The sequence below is a fragment of the Sphaeramia orbicularis genome, chromosome 19 (assembly GCF_902148855.1).
Source record: "Sphaeramia orbicularis chromosome 19, fSphaOr1.1, whole genome shotgun sequence".
Classification (NCBI taxonomy): Eukaryota; Metazoa; Chordata; class Actinopteri; order Kurtiformes; family Apogonidae; genus Sphaeramia; species Sphaeramia orbicularis.
Window position 1 is genome coordinate 7488622 of NC_043975.1, and position 17616 is coordinate 7506237.

A 17616-nucleotide genomic window follows, 5' to 3' on the forward strand; every position below is an offset into this window, starting at 1 on the left:
TCCACTACTTTAATCCCATTCATGATTTAGAACATTACATAGAGACTCTTCTTCATAAGCAATTTTTTCCAAACATCTGCTCTGACTAAACTACTGGTCAGATTAATTTAAAATTGTCTACAAATTTTCTGTACAGTTTTAAGAATTTTGATGTTGAATTTTTGAAATATTAAACATTTGCCTTTACTTCTCATGCTCAATATTTTGATGGTTTGTAACACAGACATGGTTACAGATATCAATATAGTTACTATTGAGCACTGATGGGAAGTCATATATGGACTTTCATTTGGGTTCATGACCTTGAGTGACCTTGAAGGGTCAAACTCAAGGTCACCAATGTCTGGAGTTCAAAAATCTTGAAGTTCTCATAATTCATGCATGAAAGGGTTAATCTTCAGTATTTTTTTGCTTTATCTTCAGGAGGTTGACTGTGCCCGGAGCATCCTCCAGAGGGAAGGCACCAGGCTGGGGGCAGAGCTGGGTCCGATGGTTCCTGTGGTTCTGAACCCGCCCCAGCGAGGGTTACTGCCCATCCTGATAGAGGAACCGGACGCCAGAATGTCCAGGAGGGTTTTCCTGTCGGCGCCACAAGGGGAGGACATGTGGTGGCCGGCAGAGTCCGTCAACTTCATCATTGACACAGGAGTCCAGAAGAAAATGGTACATGAGGATTTTTTTTGTCATATAAATCTTCTGATCGGTAAGAAATTAGAGGCTAGGATAAGACTTTATTTATCCCACTGTGGGGGAAATTTCACAGTTACAGCAGCAAAAATACAGCGCAGAGAGAAAGACGGGTAGTAAAAAAAACACAAACGAAGTGAAAAAATTAAAATGTAAAGAAAATAATAAGAAATTTGGCATTTATTTAAATATTTACATAAATATAGAATTAGGATTTAAAATGTAATATTATTTACATATTTACATCATCATCAACAACAATATAAAGAACAACCAATATAAAGGATCCTGGAACTTTTTATGCCTAAACATGCCTGTTTTTTTTTTTGTTGTTGTTGTTTTTTTTTACAAGGGTTTGAAGTTAAAGTTTCTTTCAAACATAAGTAGAAACAAAATTCAAAGGTAAGGCAAAGAACACAAAGTTGAACTACTTCATTGTGGCTCCTCAAGGTGTTAAGTCCAAAATGGAGCAGGAAAAAGCTGAGTTTATACTGTCGTACCCCACATTTATATAACTAACATATACGATCCATAAAAAAGAAGAGGTCAGCACCAAGTCACTGAAAAAGAACATAAGTTATAACAAACCATAGAAAACATAAGAGCACAAAACAGTCCAGCTGGATTTCCTTCTTCAAACCCTTCCATTACCATCCAGGGTTAAACTGCTGTTCCTCATCCTTATATTTCTGTAAAAATTGTATTTTATATATTCCTTTAAACTGATTTCTTTGTTATATATTACACTGGGTTACAAAAAAATGTTTTTTGCAAGTTGTCTCGGTTTTTTCAACTGAATTCGGACCATTTTGCACCGCTAAATCCAAAAATGACATCTGTTTTTCTTAATCAGGTCAGGTTTTTTTGCTAATTTGATTTGGAAAAAATTGATCTTCTCACAAAATATAATAATTAATACCAAAATAAGATTGGTAAGCACACTTTATGAAACTTGTGACTTGATTCCTGTTAGGTACAATGGTGTATTCACCGCAGATGTAGCAGAATACGTCAGGCTTATTTTTGCAAGATCTTCTAGTCGAAGCCATTTCATTCACCTGTAATATTAAAAAAAACATGAATCATAAATTGGCAAAAGTAAAATCTTCAGAACTCGTTTATTGCAAGAAATATGAAAGAATTTTGTATCATATGATGTGAAAATGCCCATAAATGTAAGCAAAAATGTTAAAAAGCCAATATGTAGCATAGTTCAGAAAGTTGACCTGATTGAGCAAAATGAATGTGATTTTTGGATTCAGCACACCAAAATTATCCTAAAGCAGCTCAAAAAACTTAAACAATGAATTTGTTATTGACCAGTGTTATTATTATATTTTTTAAAAATCAAAATAAAATAAATAAATTGATTTCTGCTTTTACTTTGCTTTATTTCATCTGTTACTGTTCCATAATTTAACACATTCTTTTTTCCAGTTGTTCTGACACAATGCATTTTTAAATTCACTTTCCCTCTTAGATTATATCCTCCTTCTCTCTCTGAAAACAATTTCTGTATTTTTTTTTTTTTTTTTTTTGGAAGAATGTTATGTCTTGCTTTAAATATTTGCTATGCTGTTTTAAACTGAATCAAATCTAGAAATTTTAGAGTTTGTAATCCTAGAAAAAGTTCAGGTTTAAAGGTTTTAATACCTTTTTAATCAACATGGGGTTTTTTTGGTTGTTTTTTACGGAAAATATATACCAGATGAATTGTATATTCAAGTGTAAGACTATGAAAGTACAAGAAAAAAACACTTGAGGTTTTGTGTGAATTCTCAGTTAAATAAATAAATAAATAAATATTGTGGTGGACTCATTGATTCTCAGATAATGTGGGACTTTAAATTACCTTTTTCCTGAATTAAATGATCCCTGACATGTAAGTGTTAGAACACATTAGGAAAATAAAGTAAATACAGGAGATTCAACAGCCTTAAAATCATTCTTGAGGTTTAATTTGTCCCCGTCTGTACCTTAAATGGGAAATGTGCCTGTTTTCATTTGCCTTCCATTCGTAGGTGTACAATCCCAGGATCAGAGCCAACTCTGAGACGCTTCAGCCAATCAGCCGGTGTCAGGCGGACGTCCGCAGGCAGCTGTCCGCTCCGACAGGTCCGTCTGAGCGTCCGTCACCTGGACGACGCTTCACCTATTCAACCAAAGGTCACAGTCAGTGTTTGTGTTTTAACTTTGTGGTGATTGTGTTCTTTTTTCCTTCCATCAGGTAAATGTTTCTGTCTGTATCCAGAGGAACCTCGTCTTCCTGCAGAGACGTCCTCTCAGATCCTGGAGTCCAACATCACACCTACTGTCCTGTTTCTAAAAAGGATGGAGATCGCCGGCCTCGGACAGTGTGATTTCATCGACAGACCAGGTTAGACTGAGTCAACTGTGGTCAAAGAAGTATTCAGACACAAAATTAAAAAAAAGAAGTATTCAGACACAAAAAAAAAGAAGTATTCAGACACAAAATAAAAAAAAGAAGTATTCAGACACAAAATAAAAAAAAGAAGTATTCAGACACACAAAAAAGAAGTATTCAGACACAAAATTAAAAAAAAGAAGTATTCAGACACAAAAAAAAAGAAGTATTCAGACACAAAATAAAAAAAAAGAAGTATTCAGACACAAAATAAAAAAAAAGAAGTATTCAGACACAAAAAAAAAGAAGTATTCAGACACAAAATAAAAAAAAGAAGTATTCAGACACACAAAAAAAGAAGTATTCAGACAAAATAAAAAAAAAAGAAGTATTCAGACACAAAAAAAAAGAAGTATTCAGACACAAAATAAAAAAAAGAAGTATTCAGACACACAAAAAAAGAAGTATTCAGACACAAAATAAAAAAAGAAGTATTCAGACACAAAAAAAAGAAGTATTCAGACACAAAATAAAAAAAAAGAAGTATTCAGACACAAAAAAAAGAAGTATTCAGACACAAAATAAAAAAAAGTATTCAGACACAAAATAAAAAAAAAGAAGTATTCAGACACACAAAAAAAGTAGTATTCAGACACAAAATAAAAAAAGAAGTATTCAGACACACAAAAAAAGTAGTATTCAGACACAAAATAAAAAAAAGAAGTATTCAGACACACAAAAAAGAAGTATTCAGACACAAAATAAAAAAAAAGTATTCAGACACAAAATTAAAAAAAAGAAGTATTCAGACACACAAAAAAAAGAAGTATTCAGACACACAAAAAAAGAAGTATTCAGACACACAAAAAAAAGAAGTATTCAGACACACAAAAAAAAGAAGTATTCAGACACAAAATAAAAAAAAGTATTCAGACACAAAATTAAAAAAAAGAAGTATTCAGACACACAAAAAAAGAAGTATTCAGACACAAAATAAAAAAAGAAGTATTCAGACACAAAATAAAGAAAAAGAAGTATTCAGACACAAAATAAGAAAAAGAAGTATTCAGACACAAAACAAAAAAAAGAAGTATTCAGACACAAAATAAAAAAAGAAGTATTCAGACACAAAATAAAGAAAAAGAAGTATTCAGACAAAAAAAAAAGAAGTATTCAGACACAAAATAAAAAAAGAAGTATTCAGACACAAAATAAAGAAAAAGAAGTATTCAGACACAAAACAAAAAAAAAAGTAGTATTCAGACACAAAATAAAAAAAGAAGTATTCAGACACAAAATAAAGAAAAAGAAGTATTCAGACACAAAACAAAAAAAAAAGAAGTATTCAGACACAAAATAAAAAAAGAAGTATTCAGACACACAAAAAAGAAGTATTCAGACACAAAATTAAAAAAAAGTATTCAGACACAAAATTAAAAAAAAGAAGTATTCAGACACACAAAAAAAGTAGTATTCAGACACAAAATTAAAAAAAAAGAAGTATTCAGACACACAAAAAAAAGAAGTATTCAGACACACAAAAAAAGAAGTATTCAGACACACAAAAAAAGAAGTATTCAGACACACAAAAAAAAGAAGTATTCAGACACAAAATAAAAAAAAGTATTCAGACACAAAATTAAAAAAAAGAAGTATTCAGACACACACAAAAAAAGAAGTATTCAGACACAAAATAAAAAAAGAAGTATTCAGACACAAAATAAAGAAAAAGAAGTATTCAGACAAAAAAAAAGAAGTATTCAGACACAAAATAAAAAAAGAAGTATTCAGACACAAAATAAAGAAAAAGAAGTATTCAGACACAAAACAAAAAAAAAGAAGTATTCAGACACAAAATAAAAAAAGAAGTATTCAGACACAAAACAAAAAAAAAAGTATTCAGACACAAAACAAAAAAAAAGAAGTATTCAGACACAAATAAAGAAAAAGAAGTATTCAGACACAAAAAAAAGAAGTTTTCAGACACACAAAAAAAGAAGTATTCAGACACAAAATAAAAAAAAGTATTCAGACACAAAATAAAAAAAAAGAAGTATTCAGACACAAAACAAAAAAAAAGAAGTATTCAGACACAAAACAAAAAAAAGAAGTATTCAGACACAAAATAAAAAAAGAAGTATTCAGACACAAAATAAAAAAAGAAGTATTCAGACACAAAACAAAAAAAAAAAAGTATTCAGACACAAAACAAAAAAAAAGAAGTATTCAGACACAAAATAAAGAAAAAGAAGTATTCAGACACAAAACAAAAAAAAGAAGTATTCAGACACAAAATAAAGAAAAAGAAGTATTCAGACACAAAATTAAAAAAAAGTATTCAGACACAAAAAAAAGAAGTATTCAGACACAAAATTAAAAAAAAGAAGTATTCAGACACACAAAAAAAGAAGTATTCAGACACACAAAAAAAGAAGTATTCAGACACAAAATTAAAAAAAGAAGTATTCAGACACACAAAAAAGAAGTATTCAGACACAAAATAAAAAAAGAAGTATTCAGACACAAAATAAAGAAAAAGAAGTATTCAGACACAAAATAAAAAAAAGTATTCAGACACAAAAAAAAGAAGTATTCAGACACAAAATAAAAAAAAAGAAGTATTCAGACACAAAATAAAAAAAGTATTCAGACACAAAATAAAGAAAAAGAAGTATTCAGACACACAACAAAAAAAAGTATTCAGACACAAAATAAAAAAAGAAGTATTCAGACACAAAATAAAAAAAGTATTCAGACACAAAATAAAAAAAAAGAAGTATTCAGACACAAAATAAAAAAAGAAGTATTCAGACACAAAACAAAAAAAAAGAAGTATTCAGACACAAAATTTAAAAAAAAGAAGTATTCAGACACAAAACAAAAAAAAAAAGAAGTATTCAGACACAAAATAAAAAAAAGAAGTATTCAGACACAAAATAAAAAAAAGAAGTATTCAGACACAAAATAAAAAAAAGAAGTATTCAGACACTTTACTATAGTCACTAAAGGTACTAATACCATGAACCCCTTATAGAAATACTCTGAAAGTCAACATTCCAACCTTAGTCTCTTGTTGGAGGACAGAACAAGACTTTATTACTTTTACAAAATATTTCAGAATATTTTATTACGTAGAAAATCAAGGTTAATGAAGTTACCATATTTGGTTCCTTACTAAATATGTGGCAAAAAAAAAAAAATCTAAGAAGTAAATATAAACAAGTGGTGCCAGGCACAACAAACCCCGCCCCTTGCACATATTGTAGGCGCAAGGTAAGGCAGGTTTATATCACATTTCATGTACAACACAATTCAAAGTGCTTTACATAAAACATTAAAAGCATTACAGCAGGGAAGCAACGAAAAGTATAGGCATGAGAAAAAAAAACTGATAAATAGATAAAACATAAAATCTTTAAACTTAAAAGAAACAGTGCAGCTTGTATCTTATTTTGGCATCGATCCAGCTGATGTCATGTCTATGCGTGTGCTGATGTCAGCATATCAACTGCCTCTATATATATATGTGCCAAGTTTGAAGAAAATTGAAACAAAATTGATGTTTTTATAGACATGTGAAATTTCCCCCATTATAAGTAAATAGGAGAAAAAAAAGAATTGAAAAATTTATTAAGAAATTTGAACTTTTCACCTACTTTCCCAAACTGTAATCACATCTATTCTGGGTCATTGGCAATCTATAAACCCAATTTGGTATGAATTCAACCAATAAAGTGTAAACAAACAAACAAACTGAACCATGAACAATACCCCTTGCCTCCCCTTTGGGAGGTGGGGTGAAAATACAGGGTGAGTCAGAAAAAACGCTCTTTCCATTTAAAGAAATTGTACTGCTAAAACGGAAACACTGATTTTTCTTTTGACCATACAGTCATATTGATGTGGTTATTGAGCATGTCTGGTGATGTAGTCATAGATTTATTGCATTGCATAAGAGAGAGAAGGTCCATTGTTTATTGGGCACTGAAATACCTGCCAACACAATGTATGCCACAGTGAACAAAGTTGAAATTGACAACAATTACAGGAGTCGGGGCTTTGCTTTCACACTCAGGACATAGGTGCCCAGGGAGTTTTCATCATGGCAAGACCACAGCGATTGCAGGTATTATTTCCTCATCGAGTTGTCTGTTTGGGTCAGGAGAGAGAGTGGCCACCTAGATCCCCGGACTTGACCCCCCTTGATTTTTTCTTGTGGGGGTATCTTAAAAACCGTGTGTATCAGACTGTTCCACAAACTCTTCAGGAACTCCGAAATCGCATCACGGCTGAAATCCAAGCCCTACGACGAACACGAATGGCGAGAAGAGCTGTGTTAGAGATGCGACAACGAGCACAGATTTGCATCAATCTGAATGGTAGCCAGGTTGAAGGTCGTGCCGGACGACTTCGTTGAGACAAAACATTTTGATGGCGAGTAACATGCTGTAATGGTTGACAATTTCAATTTCATTCACGGTGGCATAAACTGTGTTGGCAGATATTTCGGTGCACAATAAACAATGGACATTCCCTCTGTTATGCTATGTCATAAATCAATGATTCAGTCGCCAGACATGTTCAATAACCACATCAATATGACTGGATGATCAAAAGAAAAATAAGCATTTCCATTTCAGTGGTACAATTTCTTTAAATGAAAAGAGCGTTTTTTCTGACTCACCCTGTACAAGAAAAGCACGTGTAAGATGAAAGGAACATGTATTTTATTATTAATATTAATATTAATAATAAGAAGAATTATAATAATAATAATACATTTTATTTGTATAGTGCTTTTCATATAACTCAAAGACGCTTTACATGCAGCAGATAAAAACAGAAACAGACATATTAAAACCAGATAAAAACAGGTGCAAAAGGCAAGTCTACGAATATAAAACAGTTAAACATTAAATATTAAGATAAAACATTAAAAGCAATTTTAAATAAATGAGTTTTTAAAAGGGATTTGAAGGTGTTGGCGTCGGAGCAGTGTCGGATAGAGGGTTGGAGGGAGTTCCAGAGGGTTGGAGCTGCGATGGAGAAAGCTCTGTCCCCCCAGGTTCGGTGCTTGGCTTTTAGAACATTAGTCCAACATCAGTGCTGGTCCAGACCCCTGTCCACATCCACATGACCCCTTTGAACATCATTCCTTACATTAGTACCATTACTTCATGGTACCGAACAAAGCAGGTCCACTCACTGTTCAGGCAGAGGTGGACCTTACAGACCCTGGAGACCACATTGGACCTGAGATTGTTCCCTCACTGGAACTGTTGATGTCACTGACTTGTAATGTATGTGGAAATTACCAAAAATAGTCACTTGCCTGATAATGGGTTAACTCTTTAAAACCTGATGTGTCACCGCTGACACACCCTGTGCATTTGCAGATAGGACGGCTGTAACTTTTTCATTGTTGGGAATAATTGGGAAAATTCAAAAGTTTTCTGAAACCTGCACTTTATCGGCTTTATTGGGTCATTTTGGTAATTTCACTCACGCCTGTACTAGAAGCTGTTTTAGCAGAATTATAACATGACCTAAATTGTGAAAAAGTGCTAGATTTTGAAAGTTCTAAGTCAGGGGTGTCAAACTCATTTTGGTTCAGGTGCCATATTTAGCCCAATTTGATCTCAAGCGGGCCAGACCAGTAAAATAATGACTTAACTCTTTCAATGCCATGGGCTGATTAAGTCGGCTTTACGAATACAACCTTTAAAGTGCCACAGGCCGATCAGATCGGCTTTGGAGAACACGCTATATTTGTGTACAAACAAACCATCCACCCCCATTTCTTCCTCACATTTTGATGATGTTCTTTCTGTGTCCCCCTTTTGAGACCAATCAGACGGGAATTTGAGGTCACGCGACCGAATAAATTATGCAAATTATGATCAATAATGAATCGGCTGCGTTCGGTGCGTTTTGAATCTAAGTAGCAATCGGTCGGATGTTACCGAGCGGTTTTTGACCAAGGAAGAGCTCGCGTTTCGTTTTCCGCTTGGGAAATTTTATGAATGAATTTATGAATGAAATCATATGCAAATTAGATGGCCATTTTGTAGTAATATCGTAAACACAGCGATCTGTCAAAACAGTCCCATCTGCTAGAAAATGAGTTCTGATGACGATTCAGACTTCGATTATAAAAACGACGCGAAATACTGAAAAACGGCCAAATTCTGTGGCACTTTTAAGGCTTATTAGCCCCTTAACTGTCTGGCACCGAAAGAGTTAATAACTTATAAATAATGACAAATCCAAGTTTTTCTTTTTGTTTTAGTACAAAAAAGCCCCAATTAAATTAGGAAAATATTTGCATTTTACAAAAAAGGTGTGAAAAAACTTGAAAACATAGAAATTTCATGTGAAAAATTAGTGCAATTTTAACAAAATTATACCTCGACTTATTACACTGGGTTACTGTTACGCCCCGGCCTAGGGGTTCACCAGGGCGAACATAATAGGCTCAACTTTTGTCCCCTCCCAGCTCCCAAGCACTCACGTCAGTCAAAAACTAAGATTCACAATATTTATTATTACTACTTTTGTTTTAACAACTAAGGAAGGGTTAGGGGAGGGAGCGGCTAAAACAACAAACAAAATATCTGTAGAGTTTAAACTAACTTTCCTAATCCAAAATAAATGCAAGAAATAAAATACAGAAAACTTACCTAACTATCTAACCAAAACAGGAGAAAATGGGAAAACAAAAGAGCCGACCTCCCCTACCAGAAAAAGGTTCGATTTAACAAAAACTATTTACAAATACAAACAATCGGAGTTTTCCACGAGCACGAAGACTGACGGTCACACACACGAACACAGGGTTGGGAGCTGACAGGAGGCAAGAGCGAGCAAGGATGGGAGCTCCAGGGCCATCTTTAAAGGGCTGGGCAATCATGCTCCACCAATCAGCAACCTGCAACAAACGGAAACAAAAGGGGCACAGCACACCTACAGGACGGGGGGAAAACACACACACTCTAAACAGAAAACACATACATATACATATAAATAGACAAATTATGACCCAGGGTCATAACAGTTACAAAAAAATGTTTTTTGCAAGTTGTCTAGGTTTTTTCAGCTGAATTCGGACCATTTTGCACCGCTAAATCCAAAAATGACATCTGATTTTCTCAATCAGGTCAGGTTTTTTTGCTAATTTGATTTTGAAAAATTTGATCTTCTCACAAAATTGATGACATTTTTGTGACTTTATCAGTTGATTTTTTTATATAGTTCTCACCCAAAATAGGTTTTGAGAGAAAAAAAATCATTTTCTAACAGGATTCCTGTTAGGTACAATGGTGTATTCACCGCAGATGTAGCAGAATACGTCAGGCTTATTTTTGCAAGATCTTCTAGTCGAAGCCATTTCATTCACCTGTAATATTAAAAAAAACATTAATCATAAATTGGCAAAAGTAAAATCTTCAGAACTCGTTTATTGCAAGAAATATGAAAGAATTTTGTATCATATGATGTGAAAATGCCCATAAATGTAAGCAAAAATGTTAAAAAGCCAATATGTAGCATAGTTCAGAAAGTTGACCTGATTGAGCAAAATTAATGTGATTTTTGGATTCGGCACACCAAAATTATCCTAAATCAGCTCAAAAAACTTCAACAATAAATTTGTTGTTGACCAGTGATATTTCTACATGTACAGGGGTTGGACAAAATAATGGAAACACCTTAAAAAATCAACAAAATATAATTTAATATGGTGTAGGTCCGCCTTTTGCGGCAATTACAGCCTCAATTCTCCGAGGTATTGATTCATACAACTTGTGAATTGTTTCCAAAGGAATTTTAAGCCATTCTTCAGTTAGAATACCCTCCAACTCTTTTAGAGACGATGGCGGTGGAAATCGACGTCTTACTTGAATCTCTAAAACTGACCATAAATGCTCAATAATGTTGAGGTCTGGGGACTGTGCCGGCCATACGAGATGCTCAACTTCATTAGAATGTTCCTCATGCCATTCTTTAACAGTTCTAGCTGTATGGATTGGGGCATTATCATCTTGAGGTGAAGGTGTTTCCATTATTTTGTCCAACCCCTGTACATTACACACAATGTTACATAAACATTTAGTGACAGACAGAATATTGTTAAAATTGTACATTTCGGGTTGTTCATCTTTGTTTTTATTTCTTTAATTTGCATTTTATTGTGAAAGAATAGTTTTGTAAATGTAAATAGTTTCACAGTGTGATGTTAGTTTTTTACTTAAATTTTTTCCACATCATTTTCACAAAGAACATTTGTAGTCGTCATTATTTATGGGTTATTGTGTTGTTATTTTTACTGGAGATCACATTGGTCTGTATGTGGAACCTGAACCAAAATGATTGTGACAACCTGGACTGTTCAGGTTCATTTTTACTCTTTCATCTTGCGTGCCACAATGGAACCTTTGGCGGGCCGGATTTGGACCCCGGGCCGCATGTTTGACACCACTCACAGCATATTTTCTAACCTTTTAATAGTCAAAATAAGAAATAAAAGTCTACATCACAGGTGTCAAACATGCGGCCCGGGGGCCAAATCTGGCCCGCCAAAGGTTCCATTCCGGCCCGCAGGTTGAAAGTGCAAATATTAACCTGAACAGTCCAGGTTGTCCAAATCCATTTGGTTCAGGTTCCACATACAGACCAATGTGATCTCCAGTCAAAATAACAACACAATAACCCATAATTATGACAACTACACATTTTCTTTGTGAAAAATTAAATGGAAGAAATTTAAGTGAAAATAATATTACACTGTGAAAATATTTACATTTACAAAACTATTCTTTGACAATAAAATGCAAATAAATACATGAATAAGAACAAGATGAACAACCCGAAATGTGCAATTTTAAAAATATTCTGCCTGTTACTAAATGTTTTGTGCATTTATGGATCCACTGTGATCTGGAGTTGTGTTAATTATAAGAGATGGAATATTGTACAAATTTTTCAAATTTTAGTTCCAAACTCCAAACTTTTAACAATATTCTGCCTGTTACCAAATGTTTATGGAACATTGTTTATAAATGTACATGTATAAATAATAAGTCGAGGTATAATATTGTTAAAATTGCATTAATTTTTCCAAATGAAATTTCTGTTTTTTCAGGTTATTCACATCTTTTTTGTAAAATGTAAATATTTTCATAATTTAATTTTTTTTTGTACTAAAACAAAAAGAAAAACTTGGATTTGTCATTATTTATAGGTTATTAAGTCATTATTTTACCGGTGTGGCCCGCTTGAGATCAAATTGGGCTAAATATGGCCCCTGAACCAAAATGAGTGTGACACCCCTGGTCTAGATGGTTCATTTTAGGCTTGGGGTGTAAGGGTTAAGCGTGGGTATCATTAATCCATTTTGGAATATTTACAAATTTTTTCAATATTCAAAAATATATTGATATATTAGTATTAAAATATATTGAAATACAAATGCTTTGCATCAGTATTTACAACAAATAGAGCAGAATTCTTCTCAGGTTCCCACAGACAGAACTCTCTCTCTCCTGAAAACCCCAGAGGTGTACATGGGAGGTGTTTTGGCCAGAGGACGACCCAATGGCCTGGCTCCATGTGGCTGTTTGGGTCCAGTCAGCCATGTTTGAGCCGAGCTGACAGGGCCCATGTAAGGACTATTGTCTGGGCCCGACCCGTCCTAACAGGACCGGCAAAACCAGGACAGCTCATTAAAGATTGTACAGCTCGTCTTGTTTGGGAAATGACAGACTGGTCCAATGAGGTGGAAGTCTGTAGCCTAAAAAAAAAAAAAAAAAAAAAAGGCTGTAATAAGAGTCCAGACCTGCAGAATGTGCCATGAATGTTATGAGAGTTATGGAAAGTTAAAAATACACTTGGTTTTCTGTTGTTTTTTTAAATTTTATTTTATTTTTAATGCTATGTCTGGTTAGAGTAATTTATGAGAGATAAAATTGTGTTTGCATCCTGATAATGGGCTATTTTTTCTATAATTGCCCTCTAAATTTATGGAATAAAACACAATCTGGATGCTGCGCACACTATATGGACAGAAGTATGTGGACATGTTGAATTTCGGTGTTTCTTTTCTAACAGGGGTCTGCGGATACAAAACAATAATGACAAATGTTATAATATAGTTTTATATTGGGATAAATATCATTACATTTGTTAGTTTGGTTTAAAATGTTATATTTGCTTCTATGCCTCTGAGATGGTTTTTATTTAATTTCTCTCAACATTGAGTTTGTTGTTTTCTTTTTTTTTTTATCCATGACTGTGATTTTAAATGTTCTACCTCTAAATTTCTAAAATATTTTTCATGTTCTAACTGTAAATAATACTTTTCTACCACAACTAACCATCTACTTTCTTCACATCTCACTTTAAAACCTTAAGGAAATATTGATGTTTATAAACTATATAGACAAAAATATTGGGACACATCTTTTCTTTGAGATAAAAACATTAAAATTTCCTTAAAGTTTAATGTGAGATTTTTCTTCCTCAGTGAGATGTGAAGAAAACAGATGGTTAGTTGTGGTAGAAAATTATTGTTTACAGTCAGAGCATGAAAAATAAGAACATTTAAAATCATAGTCATGGATATATAAAAAAAGAGAAATAAGTAATAAGTAATAAAATAAGTAATAATTTGCAGATGTCCTTTTTTTATTTTATTTTTTTTCTTTCATGTGTGCCCATATGGGATGTTTGATTGGATATGTTAATGTAAATAAATTTCTTGTATATTTGTATGAACAAAATTAAATAAATATTAAGTTTGGGAGGGGGGGGGGGGGTACTAAACCCTTGTCAAACAGGCCTAAAAAGTCCTTGAATGTTGGTTCTGAGACCCTTCCTCCTTGATGCAGATCCTGAGGGTCTGATGCAGGCTTTGGAGGAGCTGGACTACCTCGCAGCTTTAGACGACGACGGTAACCTGTCCGAGATCGTGATCATCATATCCGAGTTCCCCCTGGACCCTCAGATGGCCAAAGCTCTGCTGGCGTCCTGCGAGTTCGACTGTGTGAGTGAGATGTTGACCATCGCAGCCATGTTGTCAGGTGAGAGCAGTGACGTCACAGACCTTCTGTGAACATACACGACTGAACCAGGAGAGGTCCAGTAGGTTCAGTTTGTCTCAGACCTCCTGACGCTTTGACGTCTTCTAGCACCGAGCTGCTTCCTGGAGCCCAGCGCCGGTTTGACCCACGAGGCCGTCCACTGTCACAGGAAGTTCCAGCACCCTGAAGGAGACCACTTCACCCTGATCAGCATCTACAACACCTTCAAACAGAACAGAGAGAGCAAGGTCAGAGCAGAGCCAGGCAGACAGACAACACTTTATATATGTATTTACTGCAGGCAACTGAGAAATGTCCCTTATCTTATCTTATCTTTTGTTACTTTACCTTATCTTATCTCAGCTTTCCTTCCTTTCTTTAGCTTTTCTTCCCTTTCCTCATCTTAATTTAGATTGTTATCTTACCTTAGCTTTCCTTTCCTTAGCTTTTCTTTCCTTTCCTCAGCTTAATTTAGCTTATGTTAGCTTACCTTTCCCTAGCTTACCTTAGCTTTCCTCTCTTTAGCTTTCCTTAGCTTTCCTTTCCTTAGCTTACCTTAGCTCTAATTTCCTTTGTTTAGCTTACCTTAGCTTTCCTTTCCTTAGCTCTAATTTCCTTAGTTTAGCTTACCTTAGCTTTCCTTTCCTTAGCTCTAATTTCCTTTGTTTAGCTTACCTTAGCTTTCCTTTCCTTAGCTCTAATTTCCTTTGTTTAGCTTACCTTAGCTTTCCTTTCCTTAGCTCTAATTTCCTTTGTTTAGCTTACCTTAGCTTTCCTTTCCTTAGCTCTAATTTCCTTAGTTTAGCTTACCTTAGCTTTTCTTCCCTTTCCTCGGCTTAATTTATCTTATGTTAGCTTACCTTAGCTCTCCTTTCCTTAGCTTACTTTAGCTTTCCTTTCCTCTCCTTTGCTTAGCTTATCTTAACTTAACTTATGTTAGCTTTCCTTTCCTTTCCTTTCCTTTCCTTTCCTTTCCTTTCCTTTGTCTAATATCACTCTATCATTCATAACACACTGAAATAACAAATCAACACAAAGATGGTCAAATTTGACCAGTTTTAACCAAGTAAAGCCTCATGTTAAACAGTTTCAGATAATAACTACATGATTGGTATTGTTGATCTTTCCAGGTATGTGTGTTGAAAAGTGGTGTAAGGATTATTTCCTGGACCACGGTGCCCTGAAGAGAGCCGACGCCATTAGATCTGAATTAACCGACATCCTGAACCGGATCGAACTTCCCATCTCTCAGCCTTCGTTTGGAACCAAAACCAACGCCCACAACATTAAAAGAGCTCTGCTGGCCGGGTTCTTCATGCAGGTACGTGTTTCACCGAAGCCTCCACTCAGACACTGTAGTTTTCAATGTATATGATGAGGTACTTTTACACAAATATATATATATATACCAGAGACGATTTCTCAGACTGCAAGGGAAGCTCGGCTTCCCCTAAAATTATGAAAATTAAACGGTTAACTAGAAGCACTCGGAGAGCGCAGACCTCCGCCAAGGCTGATCAGTGGCCCCCCCGTGGGCCCCCCCCACCCCCGATCACCACCAAAATTTAATCATTTCTTCCTTATCCCATTTCCAACAAACCCTGAAAATTTCATCAAAATCTGTCCATAACTTTTTGAGTTATGTTGCACACTAACGGACAGACAAACAAACAGACAAACAAACCCTGGCAAAAACATAACCTCCTTGGCGGAGGTAAATCTGTTCGGTTGTGTTGACATTTCATTGACTACAAATGTGTTAGAACACGTTCATCTCACAGATGAGTTCGTTCAGAATCAGCTTTATCACAAATCACAGACTCCATGTTGTTCACTTCTCCATTCCCGTGTCTCTGTTTTCTCATTCCATCTCTGCTCAGTGCATTTGTCCGTACACTCTCAGCGTCCATGCACTTCAATGGGACTGAGTGGAACAGTTTTTTTTCATTGCCTCAAAACTGGACGGTAATTGGATAAATGCCACGATGTTGTCCCGCCCCCGGACGCCCGGCATCTCTGGGGGTGAATGGAGCTGTGGGCGGAGCTCGGCCGGGCTGGACGCCAAGCTTCCACGTGCTGATTGGAGGATCAGTCGAAAGGCTGAATCCCATTTGATTGACAGCTGTTTTCAGATCTACTCCTTCACTGACACAGTTCAGTTTAATACCGTCGCACATTCTGCTGTGAAATCAGAGAAACCACTACGAAATTACTTGCTCATTTCTTGCACTGTAAATAAAACACACTCATTGGACTTCCTTGTTTCAATTTAACATAACTTCAACGTTTTCTTGTTTACTTGGTACGATAAGGTCACTGACCATTTTCTTAAAAAGGAACGGAGGGACGAATGTATGTTTAAATAACTTGACTTTTTTTTTTTTTATGTAAGCCGACAATGAGCTTCCCCTGTCTGAAAGATGAGCAGCCACCACTGATATATATATATATATATATATATATATATATATATATATATAATTTTTTTTTTTTAATGTACATTTATACAAGGGGGGTCAAACTCATTTTAGTCCATATATAGTCCAATTTGATCACAAGTGGGCTGGACCAGTAAAATAATAATAATAATAATAATAAAAAGAAGAAGAAGACATTGAACAGATTGAACAGCTTCAGCCAAATACATAAAACGGGGCAAGAATAAGATATTAAAGAAGGAGAGAAGAAGTCTTTAGTTTATATTTTTGGTATCTTATAAGCCCATGTAAGGCCTGGGCATATTTCATTCTTTAATTCATACCCTCTGTTGTACCTTTTCTTTGTGCAGATTGCTCGAGATGTGGACGGATCTGGGAACTACTTCATTCTGACCCACAAACACATGGCTCAGGTCCACCCACTGTCCGGCTACGGGGCCCAGTCTCAGAAACTGGGGCTACCGGAGTGGGTCATATTCCATGAATACACCCTGTCGGACAACAACTACATGAGGACAGTGTCAGAAATCTCCCCTCAAGTGTAAGTCTGGGATAAAACACCCCCAGGATTATGTAGGCCTCGACATAAACCTGTTTTTTTGTTTCATTTCTGTAAATCCTTTCCTAAATAATCTCTAAATCTGTGTGTCATTTCAGGTTCATCCAAATGGCACCGCTGTATTTCTTCTATAATCTGCCCTCTAGTGAAAGCAAAGACATACTGCAAGACATCCTGGACCCAGACGGATCCAGGAACTGTAAAGACGGGAAACAGAGACCCCTGACGAGCAACAGCGACTGCACAACGGAGTCGCAACATACGACCGATGTGTGATTCAGTGAGATAAGAATTTACATCACATGGCTCTGGGTCATTTATTCCACTGCTCTGGATACAGCTAAGTCAAGAAGTTTAACACAGAAAGACCCAGTACTGCTTTTGTGGCAGTTCCCAAATGATTTTTTCTCTATTTTTTAACATTTAAGTGATTTACTACCTTTTATTTTAACCCATAAAGACTCAAACATCCACCGTCGACCAAAACCGACT

General features: G+C 35.0%; 1 protein-coding gene across 1 annotated transcript; it reads left to right on the forward strand.

Annotated features, from left to right (window-relative positions):
* The first annotated feature begins 371 nt into the window (after positions 1 to 371).
* On the forward strand, positions 372 to 17400 carry LOC115410458 (putative pre-mRNA-splicing factor ATP-dependent RNA helicase DHX32). Its single transcript, XM_030122114.1, has 8 exons — positions 372 to 663; positions 2709 to 2802; positions 2915 to 3064; positions 13936 to 14127; positions 14236 to 14391; positions 15258 to 15448; positions 16916 to 17106; positions 17223 to 17400. The coding sequence occupies exons 1-8, from the start codon at positions 382 to 384 to the stop codon at positions 17398 to 17400; spliced, it is 1434 nt and encodes a 477-aa protein (XP_029977974.1). The 5' UTR covers positions 372 to 381.
* Positions 17401 to 17616: the final 216 nt, after the last annotated feature.